The 22,329-nt window shown below is 40.0% G+C and overlaps 1 protein-coding gene across 9 annotated transcripts in view; it reads left to right on the forward strand.

Moving 5' to 3' along the window:
- The window catches only part of MATCAP2 (microtubule associated tyrosine carboxypeptidase 2), a 64,417-nt gene that overhangs the window by 13,517 nt on the left and 28,571 nt on the right, over window positions 1-22,329 (forward strand). For 2 of the 9 annotated variants that reach the window (XM_054493694.2, XM_054493697.2), the window contains exons 1-2: window positions 7,649-8,016; window positions 17,654-18,342. In XM_054493694.2, the coding sequence (XP_054349669.1) occupies window positions 7,992-8,016; window positions 17,654-18,342 (714 nt within the window). In that variant the 5' untranslated portion in view covers window positions 7,649-7,991. Of the gene's footprint in view, window positions 1-7,567; window positions 8,229-17,653; window positions 18,343-19,068; window positions 19,086-22,329 lie in introns of those variants that run through there. The other 7 variants (XM_054493699.2, XM_054493696.2, XM_054493698.2 and 4 more) reach the window with 7 other exon arrangements.

The raw sequence follows: 22,329 nt of genomic DNA on the forward strand, positions 1-22,329 counted from the left end.
GGACATGGATGAAGCTGGAAACCATCATTCTGAGCAAACTATCCCAAGGACAGAAAACCAGACACTGCATGTTCTCACTTATAGGTGGGAATTGAACAATGAGAACACTTGGATACAGGGTGGGGAACGTCACACACCAGGGCCTGTTGTGGGGTTGGGGGCAGGGGGAGGGATAGAATTAGGAGAAATACCTAATGTAAATGATGAGTTAATGGGTGCAGCAAACCATCATGACATGTGTATACCTATGTAACAAACCTGCATGTTGTGCACATGTACCCTAGAACTTAAAGTATAATAAAAAAAATAATAATTAAAGAAAAAAAGAAAGAAGTCTTAGGGGTTTTTGAATCTTGTTCTTAGAACTTAAAAACATTCAAGATATTATTAAATCTCAGAGATGCCAAGGCAAGCTTTTAAAAACATAAATCATGTCATGTCACTGCACTGTTTAAAATCCTCCAGTGGGCCCGGTGCAGTAGCTCATGCCTATAATCCCAGCACTTTGGCAGGGCAAGGCAGGAGGATCACTTGAGTCCAAGAGTTCGAAACCAGCCTGGGCAACATAGTGAGACCTTGTCTCTACAAAAAAAAAAAAATTAGCCTTGTGTGGTGGCTCATGCCTGTAGTTCCAGCTACTCAGGAGTCTGAGGTGGGAGGATCACTTCAGCCCAAGAGGTGGAGGCCTGCAGTGAGCCGTGATCTCACCACTACACTCAGCCTGGGTGACAGAGTGAGACTGTGTCTCAAAAATATATATATAAAAAATAAAATGGCCAGGCACGGTGGCTCACGCCTGTAATCCCAGCACTGTGGGAGGCTGAGGCAGGTGGATCACGAGGTCAGGAGATCAAGACCATCCTGGCTAACACGGTGAAACCCTGTCTTTACTAAAAAATACAAAAAATTAGCTAGCACCTGTAGTCCCAGCTACCTGGGAGGCTGAGGCAGGAGAATCACTTGAACCCGGGAGGTGGAAGTTGCAGTGAGCTGAGATCGTGCCACTGCACTCCAGCTTGGGCAACAGAGCAAGACTCCATCTCAAAAAAGAAAAAAAAAATCCCCCAGTCGCTTCTGATGGCACTTGGAATAATATTGAAACTAGGCTGGGTGTGGTAGCTCACTCCTGTAATACTGGCACTTTGGGAGGTAGTGGGGGAGGACTGCTTGAGGCCAAGAGTCCCAGACTAGTCTAGGCAACATAGTGAGACCCCCATCTCTACAAAAAATTTTTTAAAAATAAAGAATAAAGTCTAAACTCCCTTCCCTGGCCCCTGCCTGCCTCTCTTCTCCTACCTGCTTTCCCCCAGCTTACTAGACTTCAATCATACTGACCTTCATGTGGGTCCAGGATCAGCCAAATCATTCTTATCTCAGGGCTTTTTGGCTTTGCAATTCCTTTGCCTAGATCGCTTGTCCCCTAAAAATTCCAACTCTTATTCTTCAAGTGGCTGACATTTGTTCTTCAAATCTTAGCTTAAAGGTACTTTCTCAGAGGCCTTTCCTGATCACTCCAAGTTACCTACCATCTAGCATACTTTACTGATTTGCCGTGCTTCATAGCACCTATCTGTATCTGAAATTATATCATTTGTTAACTTGGTTATTGTTTTTTTCTCCCAGTATAAGTTCTATGAGAACTGGGTCTTTGATTTACTCACTCCAGCATCCCTGTCATATATGTTAAAGGACTGACTGATGCATGTACATTTTTATTGCCTTTTTTTTTATTTTTAGATTAAGTCTTGCTCTGTTGCCCAGGCTGGAGTGCAGTGGCACCATCTTGGCTCACTGCAACCTCCACCCCCGGGATTCAAGCAATCCTCCTGCCTCAGCCTCCCGAGTAGCTGGGACTACAGGCATGCATCACCACACCCAGCTAATTTTTGAATTTTTAGTACAGACAGGGTTTCACCACATTGGCCAGGATGGTCTCAAACTTCTGACCTCAGGTGATCCGCCCGCCCTGGCCTCCCAAAGTGTTGGGATTACAGGCGTGAGCCACCATGCCCGGCCATCATTTACATATGTATGTACATACCATCAGTAAGTTCTTTGAAGGTAGGTTTCATATCTTTTTCATCATCTTTTTACCTTGTATATAATAGGAACTTAAATATCTGTGGAAGGAGTAAGTTAATGCACATCTTGTTTTCTCCAAAATATAATTAAGAGCAGTATCTTTTTGGCTGATTAAAAAACATCCTTCCTCCCTTAATCATTTCCAACAAACATCAAAAACATCATTTACACACATATAAAATCACAGTGTTCCCCAGGGTTTTTGTGCTGTTCTATTTTCATTGAGGTAAAAAGGCAGAGGCGTTTCACAAAGCATTCTTTTATTTGGCTTCTACTTAATGTTTTTCATTCTCCTGAATATAGACATGCTGCAAAACATTCCATTCTCTTGATATAGACATCCTGAAAGCATTCAAACTTTGTTGAATTTTTTTTAAAGCCAAGGAAAAACCAATTCTACCAACTATTTCCTAGATTTCTTTTTTTTTTCCTCCTCTTTTATGAATCAAGAAACAATGTTTACAGTTTGCCCTGAGGCTTCTGGTAATGCTTATCAGAATCTGAGGTATTGCAACTAGAGTTGCTCTGTTCTTTTATAATGGTAGGCTGCAGAAGCTTCCCTCCCCATTTTTTAAGTTTCTCATCTGAAACTTACAAAGTAAGTAAATATAATGTTCTAATTCGTTTTTTTGTTAATAAGATAAAAACCTCTTTTTAAGAAATTAAACTTTTTTTTTCAGTTGCAAGCATGATATGCTCTCAAAAAACTGGACTTCTGCTATAGAGAGTGAAGTATTACAGGCTGGGCATGGTGGTTGACACCTTTAATCCCAGCACTTTGAGAAGCTACAGAGGGAGGATTGCTTGAGGCCAGGAATTTGAGACCAGCCTGGGCAACAAAGCAAGACCCCATTTCTACAAAAAGTGCCTGTGGTTCCAGCTACTTAGAAGGCCAGGGTGGGAGGATCGCTTGAGCCCAGGAGTTATGATCGCACCACTGCACTCCAGCCTGGGCGACAGAGTGAGACCCTGTCTCTGGAAAAAACAAAAAACAAAAAAAAACAAAGTGAAATAATATACTTTTCTTCCAGTAGCAACACTTTCTGGCAGCCTTGTCCGTGCTTTACCATCTCTCTCTTCCTCTTTCTTGGTCTTTACTAGCCTCTATCCCCTATCAAGGTAAATGATCAAACTTCTCCTGAGTCTTTAACAAGCAGGATGTTGATTTTTTTTTCTGAAAAGAAAATGATCTTCTTTTATTACACAGATGGTTTAACTTACTTTTTTTAATACCAAAACTCCATCAACTTATGAATAGTAAATAAACATTTGTCAACATCTGTTCTACTATGTAAAAAGAATATACAGATTAACATGAGTAGTTAATTAAACAAGTTACTGACAAAATAAAAAAATAGTTATTGACTGGGCATGGTGGCTCACATCTGTAATCCCAGCATTTTGGGAGGCAGAGGCAGGCAGATTGCTTGAGTCCAGGAGTTCAAAACCAGCCTGGCAACATGGCGAAATGCTATCTCTACAAAAAAATACAAAAAATTCGCCTGGCCTGGTGGCACATGCCTGTAGTCCCAGCCACTGGGGAGGCTGAGGCTTAGGTAAGAGGATTATCTGAGCCTGGGAGGTTGAAGCTCCAGTGAACCATGATCATGCCATTGCACTCCAACCTGGGCAACAGAGTGAGACCCTGTCCCAAAACAAAAAATGAAATAAAATAAATATGTTCTTTACCTGTAACATAACAACCCCGCTACAAATAAAATAACAATATTTCTATCAAAACACCTATTTTTCTATTATTTTAAATCTAAAATTAAATGGAAATCATCCTTACAGATATTCATTAATCAAAATGATCCACAATACAATGCTTCTAGAATACCTAAAGATGACCATAAAAGGAAAGTGAGTATATCTCAGTAAGACAACTGCAATGGCATTTTTGGTTATTACTGAAAAACTTAAGTTTAATAAGACTTTAAAAAGGGTGAAGGGCATCCTTAAAGATAAACATAAATTATTAAAATCAGTTTTAATGGCGAGGCGCGGTGGCTCATGCCTATAATCCTAGCACTTTGTGAGGCCGAGGCGGGTGGATCACCTGAGGTCAGGAGTTCGAGACCAGCCTGGCCAACATGGTGAAACCCTGTCTCTACTAAAAATACAAAATTAGCCAGGTATGGTGGGGCATGCCTGTAATCCCAGCTACTTGGGAGGCTGAGGCAGGAGAATCACTTGAACCCAGGAGGCAGAGGTTGCAGTGAGCCAAGATCGCACCACTGCACTCCAGCCTGAGCAAAAAAAAGAGCGAAACTCTGTCTCAAAAGGAAAAATAAATAAATAAAAATAAAAACAAAAGCAGTTTTAACAAATTCCTAACTTGATCTTGAAATTAATGCCCTAAAAATGGAGCAGTAACATAATTAAGTCAATCATCTTGTCTCAATATTAATGGTTAATGTAGAAACAGGTATAAAGGAAAATGTCTCAGAAAGATGAGATTGTTCATTGTTCTTGTGGATATGTAAAAACAATGCTGACTCAAAAGCAGCCAACTGGACAGCTGCAGATGCTGAACCCAATGGAAACACTAAGCAGGCATAGCACAAATCAGTAATTAACAAAGCAGATGCAGAAAGCTTGATGAGGATGAATAATTGCATAGATGGGAATAGTAAAAGGAGCTGGTAACAGTACAAGTTTCATAAGAAATTAGATAAACTCATTGTATTCATGAATTTGTTAGCAAGAGTGCTTCAATAATACACAGAGAATATATTTTTAAATGTTTTGATTACATTAATAAATACCTTTATATGGTACTTATCACTAAAGATATTTAAAAATGATCCACAAGAAAATATTGGTAGGGTGAACATAAAAATAATTATAAAAGTAAAGAATGATATAATATTCCAGGTAGGCTAACTACAGAGGCATCAAATTTATTTATTTTTGGAATTCTTAATTGTAGTGAAGTGTTGAAATTAGAATGCACATCATTTTCTAATTTTCATAATGTATGTATACATGTACATATATATACACACATATATGTATTTTATAGAAAATCTTCCCTGCTGGTCAGGACTTTCCTTGAGGATAGGTATCATGTTTTGTTATGTACTCCAAAAACATCAAGCCTAGTGTCTTCTATATAAATAAATACCTGTGGAATGAGGAAGATAATATGTATCTTGGTTACTTAAAACATAATGAAAATAGGCAATATGATAAAACATACTTTAGTAAAAGCATTCAGAGTAAACTGCACAGACACTGAACATATGACTTGGTAACATCTTTTAGGAGGCTTTCTTTTTTGAGAAATAGCGCTTAAACTGCAGTGACTGTGACTTTAAAAACTAGAAATTTGTAGAGGTAATAGATGCATTTATAGCAAACTTGGAAAACAGCTTTCAGAATTCTGGGTATATAAGGAAGCCAACAGCATGGTTCATTTAGAGCCTTTTTCCTTAGGACATATGTTGCAAGAATTACTACTCTTACAAATGCAGCAGATTCATTGCTCATTACTATAGCAAGTGTTTTAACTCAAAGCAGATTTGTTCTTCATCTATTGGTCCATTTGATATAATTCTATATTATTTTAGTTATCATTGAAAATGCACACACTTTCTGTTGTCTACTTATTCATTAATTCACAAATATTTATTGAGGACCTACTATGTGCCAGCCACTCTTCTTGGTGCGGGAATATAGCAGTGAACAAACAAAAATCACTGCACTTGTGGAAATTTTATTCTAGGGATGGAGACAGACAATAGTCATGATAAATCAATAAAATATATAATAAATTAGATAATGTTAAGTGCTAAGTAAAAAAATAAAGCGGAGAAGGGCTATAGGAAATATGAAGGAGTAGAATTTTAAATAGAGTGGCCAAGGAAGGGCTCACGAAGAGGTGACATTTGGATTAAGTCCTGAGGAAGTAAGGGAGCTAGTCCTGTGGATATCTGAGGGAAGAACATTCCATGCAGGGAGGATTCCAAGTTGCAAAGGCCTTGAGGTGAAATAGTGCCTGGAATTGAGGAATATCAAGGAGGCCAGTGTGTCCATTGGGGAGGAAGTAGTTGGGGATGAGATCAAAGAGGTGACAGGAGGCTAGGTCATAAAGGACTTCACAGGAAAGGAAGCCACTGAAGATTTTGAACAGAGTGACATGATCTGATTTTTTCACAGGTTCACTCTGGCCACTGAGTTTTGAGAACAGTGTGAAAGAGGGTAGGGTGGGAATACAGAGACTGTCTAGAAGACTGCCATAATCCAGACAAGAGGTGATGGTGGCTTGAACCAGAGTGGTAGCAAGTGGCTAGATTCTGGATGTATTTCAAAAACAGTAGTCACAGGATTTGAAGACAGAATATGAAGTGAATCCAGTATTTGTGATATAGTTACATTTCCATTGTTCTCTCTTAAGTGATGAAAAAGACACAATTTCTCACAAGTTGCCTGTCATTCTCAGGGTTTGACGGTCCTGATATTCAACTTTCTTTTGTTCCTGAGTTTGAAAACACACCCCAATTATTTCCATGTCTTAGCCTTGAGGATGAAGAGAAAATTTAACTGTCTGAAGACTGACAGTTGCCAGCACTATCTCAGCTCCTCCTAAACTGTAAGCTCCGCTAGGCTTATTTCATTTCCCTTGATGTCCTCAAAGCCTGACTCAGAACCTTGCACACGTTAGGGTCTCAAAAAATGTTCGTTGAATGGTTTAGTCTACATTTCCCATTCCCACTGTATTTTTTTTTTTAGTCTCACTTTGTCACCCAGGCTGGAGTGCAGTGGCGCGGTCATGGCTCACTGCATTCTCACCTCCCGGACTCAAGCAATCCTCCCACCTCGGCCTCCCGAGTAGCTGGGTCTACAGAAGTGCGCCACCACGATTTGTTCATTTTTTGTGTTTTTAGTAGAGATGGGTTTTCGCCATGTGGCCCAGGCTGGTCTCCAACTCCTGGCCTCAAGCGATCCACCCGCCTTGGTCTCCCAAAGTGCGAGGATTACAGGCATGAGCCACCGTGGCCCGCCTCCCATGGTTATTGTAAAAGATTAAATTTTCACACTTGCTAATGTGAAAATGAATAATAAACTGAAAATAACATTCAGCCCCTATCAATTGCAGAATCACAAGCTAAAATGTGAATTTCAGCATTAAGGATAGTATGCTGAGGTACTGTCAAGTGGTCATTGAGCCTCCTGCACTTTCACTCTTACTAGCTCAACCTAAACGTGTTTTAGCTTCCCCGCACCTCGTAAGGGGAAGGACGGGTAGACTGGCTTTGCTATTTGCAGCTAGGGCCCAGTGTCACAGCGCACCATGGAGTTAAGTCACCTTTGAACGGGTACAAACGTCTCTGAAAGATCAGTCAACATGCGTTATCCCACTGGCTGGAGACCCCAGCCGCTCGCGGGCACAGCCACAAGCCCCGGAGGCACTGGCCTGCGCTGTGCACGCAGGGAGTTGTAGTTCCTCCCACTCTCTCTCTCTCTCTCTCTCTCTCTCTCTCTCTCTCTCTCTCTCTCTCTCTCTCTCTCTCTCTCTCTTTCTCTCTCTCCGCCCTCCGGCCTTCGTCGCACGAGCGCCCCCAGCGGCGCGCAGGCTCCGTGAAGCGCAGCGCGCGCGGACCCCGGGGGCAGTTTCCTAGCAACCGGTGGAGCGGCTACGTCACGGTGGCAGGTTCTAAGCGCTGCTGGGCACCGTAAGGCCGCCGTGTGTACCTTCCAGCAGCTACGGGCTGGTGGAAGCGCTGCTCACAGTCAGTGTCCGTACGTCTTCGTCCGCCCTTACCCTCCTTATCCTGCTCCAGGTAGCGGAGAGCCGCCTCCCACCGCGCCCCCGCCACCGAGGCCCGGGTCAGAGGCTAGAGGCCGCCCGCCCGCCCCTTTCCCCTGAGCCCGCGGAGCCCGCCGCCCCGGGCCTCGGGGCGACGATGCTGGAGTCCATTCGCGTGACGGGTGAGTGCAGGGAAGGGCTGGCCGCGGCGGGGGTGCGGGGCGGACCGGGGTCCCACCGCCCGGGGCTCAGGTAATGGTAGCCACCGGCTGGGCGCGCCGCTCGGGACTCCACCCTGCGCCCCGACCCCTTCGGGACGCGCAGGAGGCGCTCGCGAAAAACCTATGGAGGGGAGAGAGAAATCGGCCCCTTTTCCTTTCGTCACTTATTATCAGTAAGTACATGCTGTGGAATCTCGTGAAAAAGATTGTAATATTAGACCGGTTGCTGGTCTTACTAAGGTACAATCCAAAGATTGTTAAATCCTATTTCAAAACACGCTAGGTGTGTGATTAAGCTTCATAATTTTCTAGAATATTCAGAAAAAATAAGCTAAGCAAAAGAACACATCTGTATATTTCGGTATTTATACTGTGTATATTTGTGTGTGTATGCTTTTATTCTTAAACAGTGAGAACGTTTTGAGTTGATATTATTAATAGGCCATTTTACAGTACGGATTATACCAAGTGTAAAACATGGGTCTTTAAACAGACCCCAGGTCAGAAAGTCTGAAAGTTTACCTGCATTTTTTAAAATTCATTTCAATCTCGGGGAGCACAGAACTTGACTCTTATTATTTGTAAATTGCTATGCATGTTAGCCATTAAAAAAAAAACTTACATAATATTAGAGTAATTTTCTAGGCCATTTCCCCAGCATTTGATTCTGTACATAAACATTTCTGCAAGGCAGGGTTTTGGCAGTTCAGAATTATGACGAAGAAGAACAACGGAGTAAAGGGAAATACTTACTCCTCAAACTAGTGCCAAAATAAAAGCCGGAATTTTAAATTTTAAAGCAATGCAGTACCTACCAGACTATTTTTCTGTGAGCATTCTAACTGAAAAACCAAACCTCTTTCCAGTGAAAATATTTATGATTTTAATTTTATACTGTTTTATTTCACGTTCAGTGTTATATGGAGTTGATTTGTGCAGTCATGACATTGCCACGATGTATATCATTTATGTTGACAGGAAGCATAGTTACAGGATCTGAAATCGAAAAGGCAACTTTAATTGGCATTAGAATTTTTAAAAATGTGATTTGATGTAGATGCTACTTTCATCTTAAAACACAATTAAAATGTCAAAAGTTGCTTGAAAGCACCATACCTCCTAAATATGGAGCAAGGTTTCTCAACCTCCGGCACCGTTAACTTTGTTGTTGTTTTTGAGACGGAGTCTCGCTCTGTCGCCCAGGGTGGAGTGCAATGGTGCTGTCTCTGCTCACTGCAATCTCCACCTCCCGGGTTCAAGCGATTCTCCTGCCTCAGCCTCCGAGTAGCTGGGATTACAGACACATGCTACCACGCCAGGCCGATTTTTATATTTTTAATAGAGACAGGGTTTCACCATGTTGGCCAGGCTGGTCTGGAACTCCTGAGCTCAGGTGATCCTCCCACCTCGGCCTCCCAAAGTGCTGGGATTATAGGCATGAACCACTGTTCCCAGCCTAGCACTGTTAACTTTGGACAAGATCTTCCTTGTGGGATGCTGTTCTCTGCCCCGCCCCCATAATTGTGACAACTAAAAATCACAATTGGGCAGGGGTGTGGGGGAGGGTAACATCTCCTTCTCCATGAGAATCAATGCCTTGAAGAAAAATATAGATTCTGTGCACATTATTTGATTGAGAAATCACATAGATTAAAATTATTTTCCCAAACCATAACAATCATTGTAGAGATACAAATAAATTAATATTAGTATTAGAAAGTAGATACTCTGATCAATTAGTCATGCAGAGTGATCTCTTGATATGTCAGCATGTTGAGTTAGAAGTTTGAGAAGAGATACTTTAGAAAGTAGTAGACGCACTCCTCTTGTCTCATTTCCGTTCCTATAATTTAGTGGCGGTGCATTTATCAATCTAACCCTGTATGTTTGCAAACCCTGAGGTAGACAATTTGGCAGTGAATTTCTATAGTACAATAAAGTTCAAATAGCCATTTGAGACCATTCAAGCCTCTAATTTACAATTCCTTTAAAAATAACTGGGTCATTTTTCAGATTACTTTCTCTCTTAAATATACTTAACTAGTTGAAATAATTCTAGAGCCCTGTGCCCAGCATTTCACTGCGATATCAGAAAAACCCAATTTGGACAGCCAGAAACTTCATGTAGAGAGTTAAGCTGAAAACATGCTCTCCTCTCCCCTGGTCATTCCCTCACGATTCATTGATATCTAAGATGGCCATGTTCTTCTTTCTGGTTAGCAGAACTTGATTGTGGTAAGAGTACTGATGGAAATGTGTTCATTTTTTTTTCAGCTCTAAAAGTCGTTACAAATATAGAACAGACTCATTTTATATTTCAGGAATGAAGCAATTACTTGTTTCTGAAATCACTTCCTATGTAATATCTTACCCACTTTTGACTTATTAGTATATGCTATCTATGCTGTTTACAAATGGAATCGAATCAGAAAAGGTTTTTTTGACTTCTCATGGCCTTTTAAAGAAGGTTCTGAGGCTGGGTGCAGTGGCTCACACTTGTAATCCCAGCAGTTTGTGAGGCAGAGAGCGGGTGGATTACCTGAGCTCAGGAGTTCAAGACCAGCCTGGGCAACACGGCAAAACCCCATCTCTACAAAAAATTAAAAAATTAGACGGGCATGATGGCCTGTGCCCGTAGTCCCAGCTACTTGGAAGGCTGAAGCAGGAGTATCACTTGAGCGCCCAGGCGGCAGAGGTTGCAGTGAGCCAGGATTGCCACTGCACTCCAGCCTTGGCCACAGAGTGAGACCCTGTCACAAAAAAAAAAAAAAAAAAAAAAAGAAGATTCTACTTTAGCTTCCGGGATTTAAAAAAAAAAAAAAGGGTTTATTATACTAAAGCCACTAAAATCTTGATTCTAAAATATAGATTAATTACCTTATTAACAAGAAATTTGCCGTGGAATTCAAATTTAATGATTCAGAATATTTCCCTGTGTACATTTTTCCATGCAGTGTTTCTATAGGAGCTGAATATAATATTTAATGTGATACTAATAATAGTTCACAAAGGCTGCTTAGCTATAGTCCAGCACTGTTCTCAGCACTTCACACATATTAACTTTTAAAATCCTTACAATAATACTATAAAGTATGTATTATTATTATCCCATTTTACAGATAAGGAAACTATAGCACAAAGAAGTTATGTAACTTGGTCAGGGTAATAGCTCTTAATAAACAGAGCCAAGATTCATACCAGACAACTCCATTCCAAAGCCCATGTTGTCAACTACTAGGAAAATCAGCTCACTATTATAGTGACTGTACACTGATTTGAGCCACAAAATCCAACATCAATATTTCATGTAATATCAGTGTGACATTATCCGATGGTTTGCTCAAGTGTTGGTTTTTAGATTTTTAATCACAGGCAAGTATGTAATAATTTTTACCTGGGAAAATCATATTTAACTTGAATAAAAATTTGTTGTTTTCAAAATAGAGAGCATCTAGTTCATTCATTAACAAAATGCTGTGAGAAACCATATAAGATTATGTTCATTTATGATTTCCTATCAGCTTTATTTTGTATGTGATATAAGAAGAGATTAATGAGTCATTCCAGAAATGAAGTGTGTTTATATCAAAGATGAATGTTTAAAAATACTGGAAGTGAAAGTCTTAAGGCCAGCATTAGGCCATACAGGATGAATATACCTAGGCACATAGCTCCTGTTTGTCCTACAGCAGCAGGTACCTACCATGTTGTCTTCAACATCACTGTTTCATTTTTCTTTTACCTTCCTGGGATAATTTTTTCCTCAACCGTCGGGCAACTAAGTCTTTTACCCTTTCTTTCCTCTCAGATATTCTCTTTCCCTTATCTACCTCTCTGGCCCCCTTTTCATAAGCAGGACAGTGAATAAGCAAAACCAAACACAGATGTGTATTGTAAAAGAGCTTATAATTTCATTGTTGAGGAAGTCTGTCATACAACAAATATAAACCTACAACCATGAAAAAGTACTTCGAAGAAGAGATACAAGGTGTTATGAGGGTCTAAAATGAGAAAGTTAAGGAAGGCTTCCTGACCAAGTGCTATCTGAACTGAAAGATGAGTGGATATTAATCTAACAAAGAGAGGGATAGAAGGGCCCAGCAGACACAGGGAGCAGCATGTGAAGAAGTATGTTCGGACAGAGTATGAGATATGGTCAAAGTGAGAGAAGGCTGGAGTGGAGAAATTGAGGAACACAGTGTGAGGTGAGGCTGCAGAGGCAGAAGGATCTGACCAAGAGTGACCGCATAGACCATGGTTAGGAGTTTTGTCCATCCCAAGGGAAAGCCATGGAAAAGTTTGTTTCTGACACATTTAGTGTTGTTTTTAGATGATGTATAATGCTCACTCTTACCACAACCATCACCATCAAGGGTATCTAGACTACTCTGTATATTTCTAACTGTAAAAACAACAAACACACAAGTTTCTGACCCCAAAACAACAGTGTCCCATTATAAGTTACTAATACAGCAGCACTGAATTGCTCTTACCTGGGGCTGTGAAATTTTTAAGAATCCTAAAGTACAGTCAAGTTTCTGAATCCCTGAATGACATTAGCCATGCCTTTTGTCTCATTTTCTTACAGTCAATAAGCTACATTGATTGCTATTGAATTTAGAGATACTATAGTTAATAGAGTATCTGTTATAGTGCAGACAAATTGACCAATATGTTTTTAAGGATACTGATTTTATACACCATTAAAAAAATTAAGTGCAACTTAAATAAAGTTTACGAGTCTTAAATGTGCAGCCCAGTGACTTTGTACATACATAACCATTGCCCAGAACAGATAGAGAACATTTCCAGCACCTAGTAGGTTTCCTGGTATCTCCTCCTAGATTATGATTCATCCCTCAAAGGCAACTGCTATTCTGACGTCTAATACCATAAATTAGTTTTGCTGTTTTGGACTACATATAAACGGAATTATACACTATATAATCTTTTGATGTGGCTTCATTTGCTCAGCATTGTCTGAGATACATCCATGTTGTTGCTTACAACGTCAGTTTTCTTTTCATTGTCGTATAGTCTTCTGTTGTATGAGCATACCACAATTTATCCTTTCTACTGTTGATATTGTTTGAGGTGTTTTTGTTTGTTTGTTTGTTTGTTCGTTTGTTTTTTAGAGTTGGAGTTTTGCTGTGTTGTCTAGGCTGGACTCAAACTCCTGGGTTCAAGTAATCTTCCAGCCTCAGCTTCCTGAATAGCTGGGACTACAGGCATGAGCCACTGTGCCTGGCTTCTTTTGAGTTTTTAGTAATGAAAGTCTTGATAAAATTAAAGTTTATCTTGTTTGGGGATTATTTTGTTTTGTTTTGGCCTTTCTTTTGTTTGTAATGAAGTAACCTATTGTTTTGTGGTATAAAATTATCCCAGATTCTCAGGTTTCGTAAGTATTAGTGAACCATACGAAATTTCCATTTGTAGGTCAAAACTGGTGGAATAGTATTTGCCACCAGGCTTTGTTTCTGGTGATCTTCCTTTTCAGCCAGAGACCTCCTGATTACTATGAAACCTCACCTACTCACAGTTGTGAAACACTACTTTTAGAGAGCGGTGTCTCCCTTTTCCCCCATTCTTTTAGATGGGGAACGGGAGGTACTGATGGGCTTAATGATTAGGCTAATATTACAGAGAGGTCATTGAAAGAGCTGGGAATGGATGTCAGGAATCTTGGCATCCTTTTCTCCTGTTCTAGATATATACTAAGCTTTCATTGTGTTGATAACTTCAGTATATTCACCTACTTGTGAATAGAGTATCAATTTTAATGTACAAATATTATTTACCCTTTTTTCCTCAGTGTGGGTAATCAGGTTGGGGTGAACGATTTTCTTCTATCAACAAATTATTTTCATTCTCTCCAATATTATAGTGAAACAGATTGCTTATAGCTAAGTTTTTTTTGTTTTTTTTTTTTTTTTTTTGAGACAGAGTCTCGCTCTGTCGCCCAGGCTGGAGTGCAGTGGCACAATCTCGGCTCACTGCAAGCTCCGCCTCCCGGGTTCAGGCCATTCTCCTGCCTCAGCCTCCCGAGTAGCTGGGACTACAGGCGCCTGCCACCACGCCCGGCTAATTTTTTGTATTTTTAGTAGAGACGGGGTTTCACTGTGTTAGCCAGGATGGTCTCGATCTCCTGACCTCATGATCCACCCGCCTCTGCCTCCCAAAGTGCTGGGGTTACAGGCGTGAGCCACCGCGCCCGGCCATAGCTAAGTTTTACATTATATAATGACTACCTTTAATGTGAGAAAGTATGCTTTTTAATTACCTTATTACTTTTCTGGGAAAACACGAGTTACACTTCCTCCAAATAAGTCTGTTTATGCTTTTAAAATGTTTTAATTTTTCAGGAAAAAGGATTCAGAGAATAGGATGTTCTTTAATAAATTGTGTCAAATGTTATCAGCCTCTTAGTGTTCTTAACCATGTTCAAAAGTCTTTTTTTCACAAAATAAGCAATAGTATTTAAAATTACAAAAACAATCTCTTAGGTTCTGTGATACTTTTTAATGCAACAGAAATACAATTACTGTGACTCGGAGAAATTAATTTATATCCATCTTGTATGAGTTGCGTGAAGGACCATGTGCCCCACTTTTATGAACTTCATGGGCTATCCAGCATTTAACAGGATTGGCATTTGTAAAATAAATAGACCATTAACACTCCCAAACTTTATTCAGCAGCAGATGGAGCTTCAAAAGGACTTGTGCTAAGCTTCTCAGGAGATAATTAGCAAGTGAACTGAAATGCTGTAATTCCTGGGGAGAGAGGTTCTGTCAGGCATATACTGTTACCCCGCTGCCGTACTTCACTCCTCCTTGAGTATTTTGACAGGTGGTTTAGGATGGTTTTTTTTAAGTATCTGGAAATGTGTAGGCTGTTTCAGATGGCATAAAATTATGAATTTGGAGGTCACTGATGCTTTACGACAAAAAACTCAGCAAGCTCAGTTCTTTGGTCATAAAGCTACTAGGTCTTAGAAAGCAAAGAGCATTTTCACATTTAGTATTCATTTTTAAAAAATCAGTACAACATATATGTAATGAATCTTCAAAACAGAAATTCTTCAGAGTAGTCTTATTTATTGATTTTAATTTGATGTAACTCTGTCCCTTTTTATTATGAAGATCAACTGAGAAAACAACCTGATTTCCTCCCTTTAGCTTTCCGGCTACGCCTAGTCCTTACCCTACTTCCTAGGCTTATGCTTATTTGAGTTCTTTCAGTCTTTCCCTTTTTGTGTCTATTTCGGTTTTCTTTTCATTATCACCTCTTGTCTCCTAAGCTTGTCGTGTCGTTTGAGGGAAACCGACATTATTCCTGGGCATTTGGGCTACAGCCTGTGTCCTGGTATTCCTTAGCCTGTTTGCCTGGCCTGCCAGTTTTGACTGTTAGTTGGCAACACATAAGTCTATGGAACTCCTGAGAAACTGGGAGCTACCAGCCTATGATGAACGTTTTGTTTATTTGTCCAGTTAATTTTGTCTTGTTGAGTCTTTAACATTTATTGAACAGCTTCTTTGTACAACCTGTCTTCAACATGACCCTATGTGATCTAGCTCCTACCTCTAACCTTACACGTATAATAGACATTTAGCCCCTGCAAGCTTTAGAGATACCTTTATGTTATCTTTTAGACACCAGAATTCAGATTTCACATGCTGGCCTAGAAAATGTAAGTAAAAGGACTTTTAAATACCTTACATATTTGGATTATTATCTACTTTAGTACTGTCTCTTTACCCTAGACTCTATGACTCCTGGGTTTTAAAAACTAACATTTAGATCAGAGTTTCTCTACCTTGATACTGTTGACATTCTAGAATGAATATTTCTTTGTTGTAGGAGATTGTCCTATGCAGTGAAGGATGTTTAGCAGTATCCCTGGCCTTTACCTGCTAGATGCCAGTAGCCTCTCCCCAGTTGTGACAACCAAAATGTCTCTAGACATTGCCAAATGTTCCCTGGAGGGTAAAATCGCCTTCTGTTAAGAACTACTGGTTTAGGGTCTTTCCTGTTATATTTTCACATCTGCAGTAATCTCATATTTGACTGGTCCCAGAACTACAAATACATATTTATTCAGAATGGTTGCAGAATTGCATGTTTAGGGTTATTTATTTATTCATCGGTTTATTCAGTGAACACTTATTGACAGGAGTTGAGCTGGAGTCTTGTTCAGATGAGATGTATTTAAGACAAACTCTTCATCAGTTTAGAATTGAGTCTGAAAACCCTTAAGGGCCTACTTGAAATCTCATCTGTTTCTCTTCACATTGCTTCCTTCCTCATCTGAACTGTAGGTTATTGTTTGTGTCTTTTGTTTTTCATGTTTAATTATATGCTACATTGTATTATTGTTGAAATCTTCATAGGAATGCTTTGTCTTCAGAGCCAGATTAGAAGCTGGTTATAGGTAAGAACAATGTGTTTATACAGTTGTTTATCAGAGCCATGTGCTGAATTAGTTATATTCTACGTATTTGTTGAATGAAAGAATGCAGATCAACACAGTTTTAAAGTAGTGAATGCACAACAGTATATCCAGTGATTCTTACCTGTTTAAAGCACTTGTGAGTTCTAAAAACAAAGCTGCCCTCTCTTTCACTTGCCATTTGATATATTAATACCTTTGTAATAGTTATTAAAATTTGTTTTTCTAACTTGCCAAGAAAAAAACCCTTGTTTTTCTTTAACCTTAACGTACAGCTTAGAATTATGAAGAAAATCAACCAGTTATTCATACTAAGTGACATTACTAAAACATGCTTGAAGATGCCATCTGTTAATCTTAACAATGGTTTTTGAGTAAATAAGGCTTTGTTGTCCTTCTTTTACTGATAGCTACCTTTATATATATTTCCAAATTTCAAGATTGTATTGTCTTTGAAAGTGCCTTGGATTTTACTTTATTATATAAAATACTATTTTAAAATATATCATTTCTATGAAATCCACATTCTTTTTTTTTTTTTTGAGATAGGGTCTCACTCTGTCACCCAGGCTGGAGTGCAGTGGTGCGATCTCAGCTCACAGCAACCTCTGCCTCCCGGGTTCAGGCAATTCTCATGCCTCAGCCTCCTGAGTAGCTGGGATTACAGGGGCGCACCACTACACCTGGCTAATTTTTGTATTTTTTGGTAGAGACAGGGTTTCACCATGTTGGCCAGGCTGGTCTCCAGCTCCTGCTCAAGTGATCTGCCTGCCTCGACCTCCCAAAATGCTAGGATAACAGGTGTGAGCCACTGCGCCCAGCTGAAATCTACATTCTTTTGTAGAATCAAGTATTCAGATTATTTATGTGTATTATCTCACATATTAGACTTTGATCATCTAAGTGGTTTGAAGCTGAGGATTTTTGTAGATAATTTAACTTATATATACTCATAGAAAAGAGAAATGACAGTATCTAGCATGACCAAAGTTTAGTAATATATCTTTTTAATATTTAAAATTTTTTTTCTAATGATTACTGCAAAATTACGAAGTTTAAAGAATCTTCAGAATACCTTTCCTAATAAACAGTTTGCTTTATCTGGTATCTTTGTTATTTCTTTTGTTTTGATTTTGTTTATTAACACAGAAAAGCTTCACTGGCCTGAGCAAGAACTTGCTAAGAAGTCTATTCTAAATGCAGAAGATTCATTGATCATTGACAGCAAAAGAAGCATTTCACATTTATCCTCGGGAGTGCTAAAAGACATTTTCACAACTGGAACCAGTAGTTACAATGTCCTACTACAGAGCAAGGAGGAAAAAAAGTATCATTCACAAAAACAGTCTTCCTCCACCTACTCCAAAAGATGTAGAAAACCCAGCAAACCTCCTAACACTTCTCGTAGCAAAGATCCTCGCAGGATGAAAGCCCTGATGCCTGTGACAAGCAGTGGTACTTGGTACTGCCTGGAGAGGCGGCCTGCTGTTTTTGTCACTAGTTCAGTGTCAAGTCCTGTAAAGTTTACACATGATATCTCTGTTACAGGGAACAGCATAGTACTGCCACCTAAACCCAAAAGCAAGGTCAAGTGGTGCCATTTCTCCACTCTTCCAAAGCCAAAGCCTCAGCTGTCTAGAAGCTTTGAAAAGGGAGATGACTTTTCTGGGAAGAAATTTTGTATATTGACTGCTATAAAACCCACCAACTTAGAGAAAGAAAAACTGAGATTCTTCAAATCTGACTATACCTACAATCCTCAGTTTGAGTATGCCAATCCTGCTCTGCCAAGCGTATTAGCTAAGCACAGCCACGCATCTGACCGATTTCTTAAGCAGGTAAAATGCCATTTCAATAGTGGTAGTTCATTTTTATGTACTAAAACAATTATCTGTGATCTTATAAGCAAAAACAAAGACATTTAAAAATATTCAAATTATTTCTATGTTACGGTTAATTCCCACTCAGGACATGTAAATGTGTGACAAGATGAGTATCTCCTGTATATAAACTGCATTGCCTTCATCAAAATTTATAATCTGTTATATAGACTCTTTGTGACAGGAAGCAATTAGGAAGACAGCTTCAGATTCTGGTTCTAAGCTTTCATGTGGGAGTTACAAACTTGTGGCCAATTTAGCCGCCTACAGACAAGTGTTGGGTAGCCCACACTGCATTTTTGTTTTCTAATTGATTTCTTTTTTGTTTTTTTCTGAGACAGATTCTCACTCTTTGCCCAGGTTGGAGTGTAGTGGCGCGATCTTGGCTCACTGCAACCTCTGCCTTCCAGGTTCAAGCGATTCTTGTGTCTCAGCCTCCCGAGTAGCTGAGACTACAGGCACCCGTCACCATACCCAGCTAATTTTTGTATTTTTAGTGAAGATGGGGTTTCACCATTTTGGCCAGGCTGGTCTTGAACTCCTGATCTCCAGTGATTTGCCCGCCTTGGCCTCCCAAAGTGTTGGGGTTGCAGGTGTGAGCCACCATGCCTGGCCTCTAATTGATTTTTTAATGTCTTAGATGGAGCATGCAATCCCTGGTTCTTCCTATTGTGTTAAATTCCTGGCTTGCTTAGGCTCTGGTAAGTAGTTTGGGAACCGAAGCTTGATTCTTGTCCATGAACTTGTTAATGCTTCACTGAAATTGTTAATCATCATCAAATAAATATTTAAGCACTTATTCAAAGATAAAAATAATGGGATTTTCAAAATTATCTTCAAGGTTAGCAAATTATGATGTGAATGATATGAATAATACTTTTAAATTGCTCACTTTAAGCCCTTGGCAGTTTTTTGTTTTACAGGGCTGTAATACGTTTCAGAACCTCATTTAAGCATTTGAGAAGAAATTAGCTAATGTTTATCTGCAGGGCATAGTTTTGAGATCATAAAGGCCGACGATATTTGGTCAAATTAACTTTGTTCAGGTTTTTATAATACATTAGCTTCAACTTGGCATTGTCAGTGACTGAAAATCTGTTTGTAGGATAGGTAAAACTGCATGGTTCCTCTCGCCTGTGGTGTATGCCCTATTTTAGCATTTTTGCTGATAATAGTTATTTGGTCTCGCGGCCAGCAGATATTTTGCTGTTTATTATAGATAACATGGAATCTGGCCAGTCTTTTGAAGCCATTATGTAAAGATTAAAATAATTTTAATCATGGTATTTACTTTCCTTTGTTAGGGTCTCTTTTCTACTGCTTCTGTATTCTTTAATGGGTATTTGCTTTTTTAAAAATGTGCTGAGATTGTGCTAAAAATTGTGATTCAAACTGATAACTTACTAATATAAAGTGGCACTTCTGGATGGGAAAAGGCAGCATTAACATAGTGATTACATAATCCACTCTTAGGCTGTACTACTTCCACATTGTAAAATGGAGTAAAGAAAATACCAACTTTAGGAGATTATTTTGATAATTAAATGAGAGAATGCTTAGTGCATATATTGCAGTTATCATCGTGCTTGGCACCTAAAAAGCACTAATAAAGAGGTTAGCTGTTATTTTTTATTTCTATTTGGCAGTCATTCTTACATGTGATTTTTGTGTGTGTGTGGAAATTGCAGTCGATTGAACAAAGCTTTCACAAATATAAATTTTACAATGATAAAAAATCCTATTTGCATTTTCCCCCTGATGCTGAAAGAGATGGCTGAGATTTATTTACCAGTATTCCTTAATTTGGAGACCTACCCCACCCCTGCCTGTTGGGAAAGAGATTGCCAACCATTAGATTAAAAAGAATGCTCTTTGATTTCTCTGGAAGGCAATTTGGGAGCCTCAGCAGCCCCACAGTTTGAGAATTGACATTGCTTGGCCTGTGGCTTTGCAATTTTAATTTTGACCCAATTCCAGCTTTAGGAGATTAATCCTACACTTGAATTGCTTGAGACTTCCAAGTAGCACTAGCAATCTTAGCTGACTTGTACTGCAAATGCCACCATATGGGAGAATATTCTCAATAAATGCCAAGTATACTGTTTAAACCACTTTAATCAAAGAAATACATGGTACAAGACCTCTGGGAAAATATACTTAAATTATTCTTCAGCTACCGAGTGAATAATGACATGATATCATACATCCATCTCCTCCTTAGATAGAGCAGCAGCTTCAAGGCTGGTCTCCAGGACTCAGAAACATGATACCCAAAGGGGCCAGGATGGCCAACTAGCCCCATGGTCTCTGGCTTCTACCTTTGAGGCCTTGCCAACCCCCAGCTGACAGTCTCCTGAGTTTCACAGTCTGGATCTTGGTAGAGCAGGCAATCGGTATTGTTTTGGAGGATGATTGTGGTCCTCTTAAGTGCACAGATTAGCAGAATGATGCTAGACTTTCAAGCACAGATAAGTCTGCCACAGTGGAACCGAGGCAGTGCTCATGCTCTGTTCTCCCCATCATTGTCAAGGAGTTCCAGGCCTCAGGTTTTTTGGTCTAGGCAGTATGTCCCTAGGGAGGCACTCAGACCACTGAGGTGATACAGGACATACAGCAGGCTGCAGGACTGGAATATAACTCTAGGTGGAGCCTGCTGAGCCCTGGCTTGCTGCATGCTGGCAGCCATGGTAGCCTCAGCTTCCTGACTCTTAGATATGTTTAAACTTGACGGAAACTCAAGATGTCTGTTTTCTGTGGCTTTGGACCTTTGCAGAAAAGAGTACAGTGCTTCATAGGTGCTAAGGAAGGGATCTGGAATTAGAGCCTGCAGGAAGCTACTTGGGGTCAGGTGCATCCTCACCAGTGGGTCAGAAGTAGATTCTTAGTGGTGCTCTTGAGCAGTAAATAGTTCAGATAAAATCTGTGTATTATCTTAAGTTCATGTGAGTTTTGCATCATACTTCATATTGTATCTTTATTCTAATAAAGAAAAATGTAAATTGCCTATCTTCAAGTAAAATGGATACTTTAAGAATAAACAAGGAGGCTGGGTATGGTGGCTCACACCTGTAATCCCAGCACTTTGGGAGTCCGAGGCAGGCGGATCACTTGAGGTCACGAGTTCGAGACTAGCCTGACCAACATGGTAAAACCCCGTCTCTACTAAAAATACAAAAATTAGCTGGGCGTGGTGGTGGGCGCCTGTAGTCCCAGCTACTTGGGAGGCTAAGGCAGGAGAATCGCTTGAACCTGGGAGGTGGAGGTTACAGTGAGCTGAGATCGCACCACTGTGCTCCAGCCTGGGCAATAGAGTGAGACACTGTCTCAAAAAAAAAAAAAAAAAAAAAAAAAGCATAAACAGGGAGTATCTTCCCATGATTCTGGGAACCTCTCTATTCTGCCCCAAAGTGAAAAACAGAAAGTTAGTACTAAAGCTTTGCCAACAAAAAACAGCTGTTTTCATGAAAGCTTACTCTCAGAAGATTACATATTAACAATTGCTCACCTGTAAAATTAGCCCTGTCACCAAAAGACTTGTAGCATATTTTTTTGAGACAGGGTCTTGCTCTGTTGCCCAGGCTGGAGAGCTGGAGTGTGATCATAGCTCACTGCAGCCTTGAACTGCTGGGCACAAGCGATCCTCCCACTTTAGCCCCCAGCCCCAGTAGCTGGGACTTACAGGCATGCAGGATAGGTTAGGGGGTCTCACTATGCTGCCTTGGCTGGTCTCCTGAGCTCAAGTGATCCTCTGGCTTTGGCCTCCCAAAGTGCTAAGATTACAGGTATGGGCCACTGCGCCGGGCCTGACCTGTAGCATCTTGAGGGGAAAGCATAGACAAGGCAACTTCTGGGAAGAAAAACAGCAATCAGGAAAAGCCAGAACACTGTATGTCTCAGAGCAAGCCGAGGTTCTGATGAGAACAGTCATAATTTACTAACTACAAA

This window comes from Pongo pygmaeus, chromosome 6 (genome assembly GCF_028885625.2).
Source record: "Pongo pygmaeus isolate AG05252 chromosome 6, NHGRI_mPonPyg2-v2.0_pri, whole genome shotgun sequence".
Classification (NCBI taxonomy): domain Eukaryota; kingdom Metazoa; phylum Chordata; class Mammalia; order Primates; family Hominidae; genus Pongo; species Pongo pygmaeus.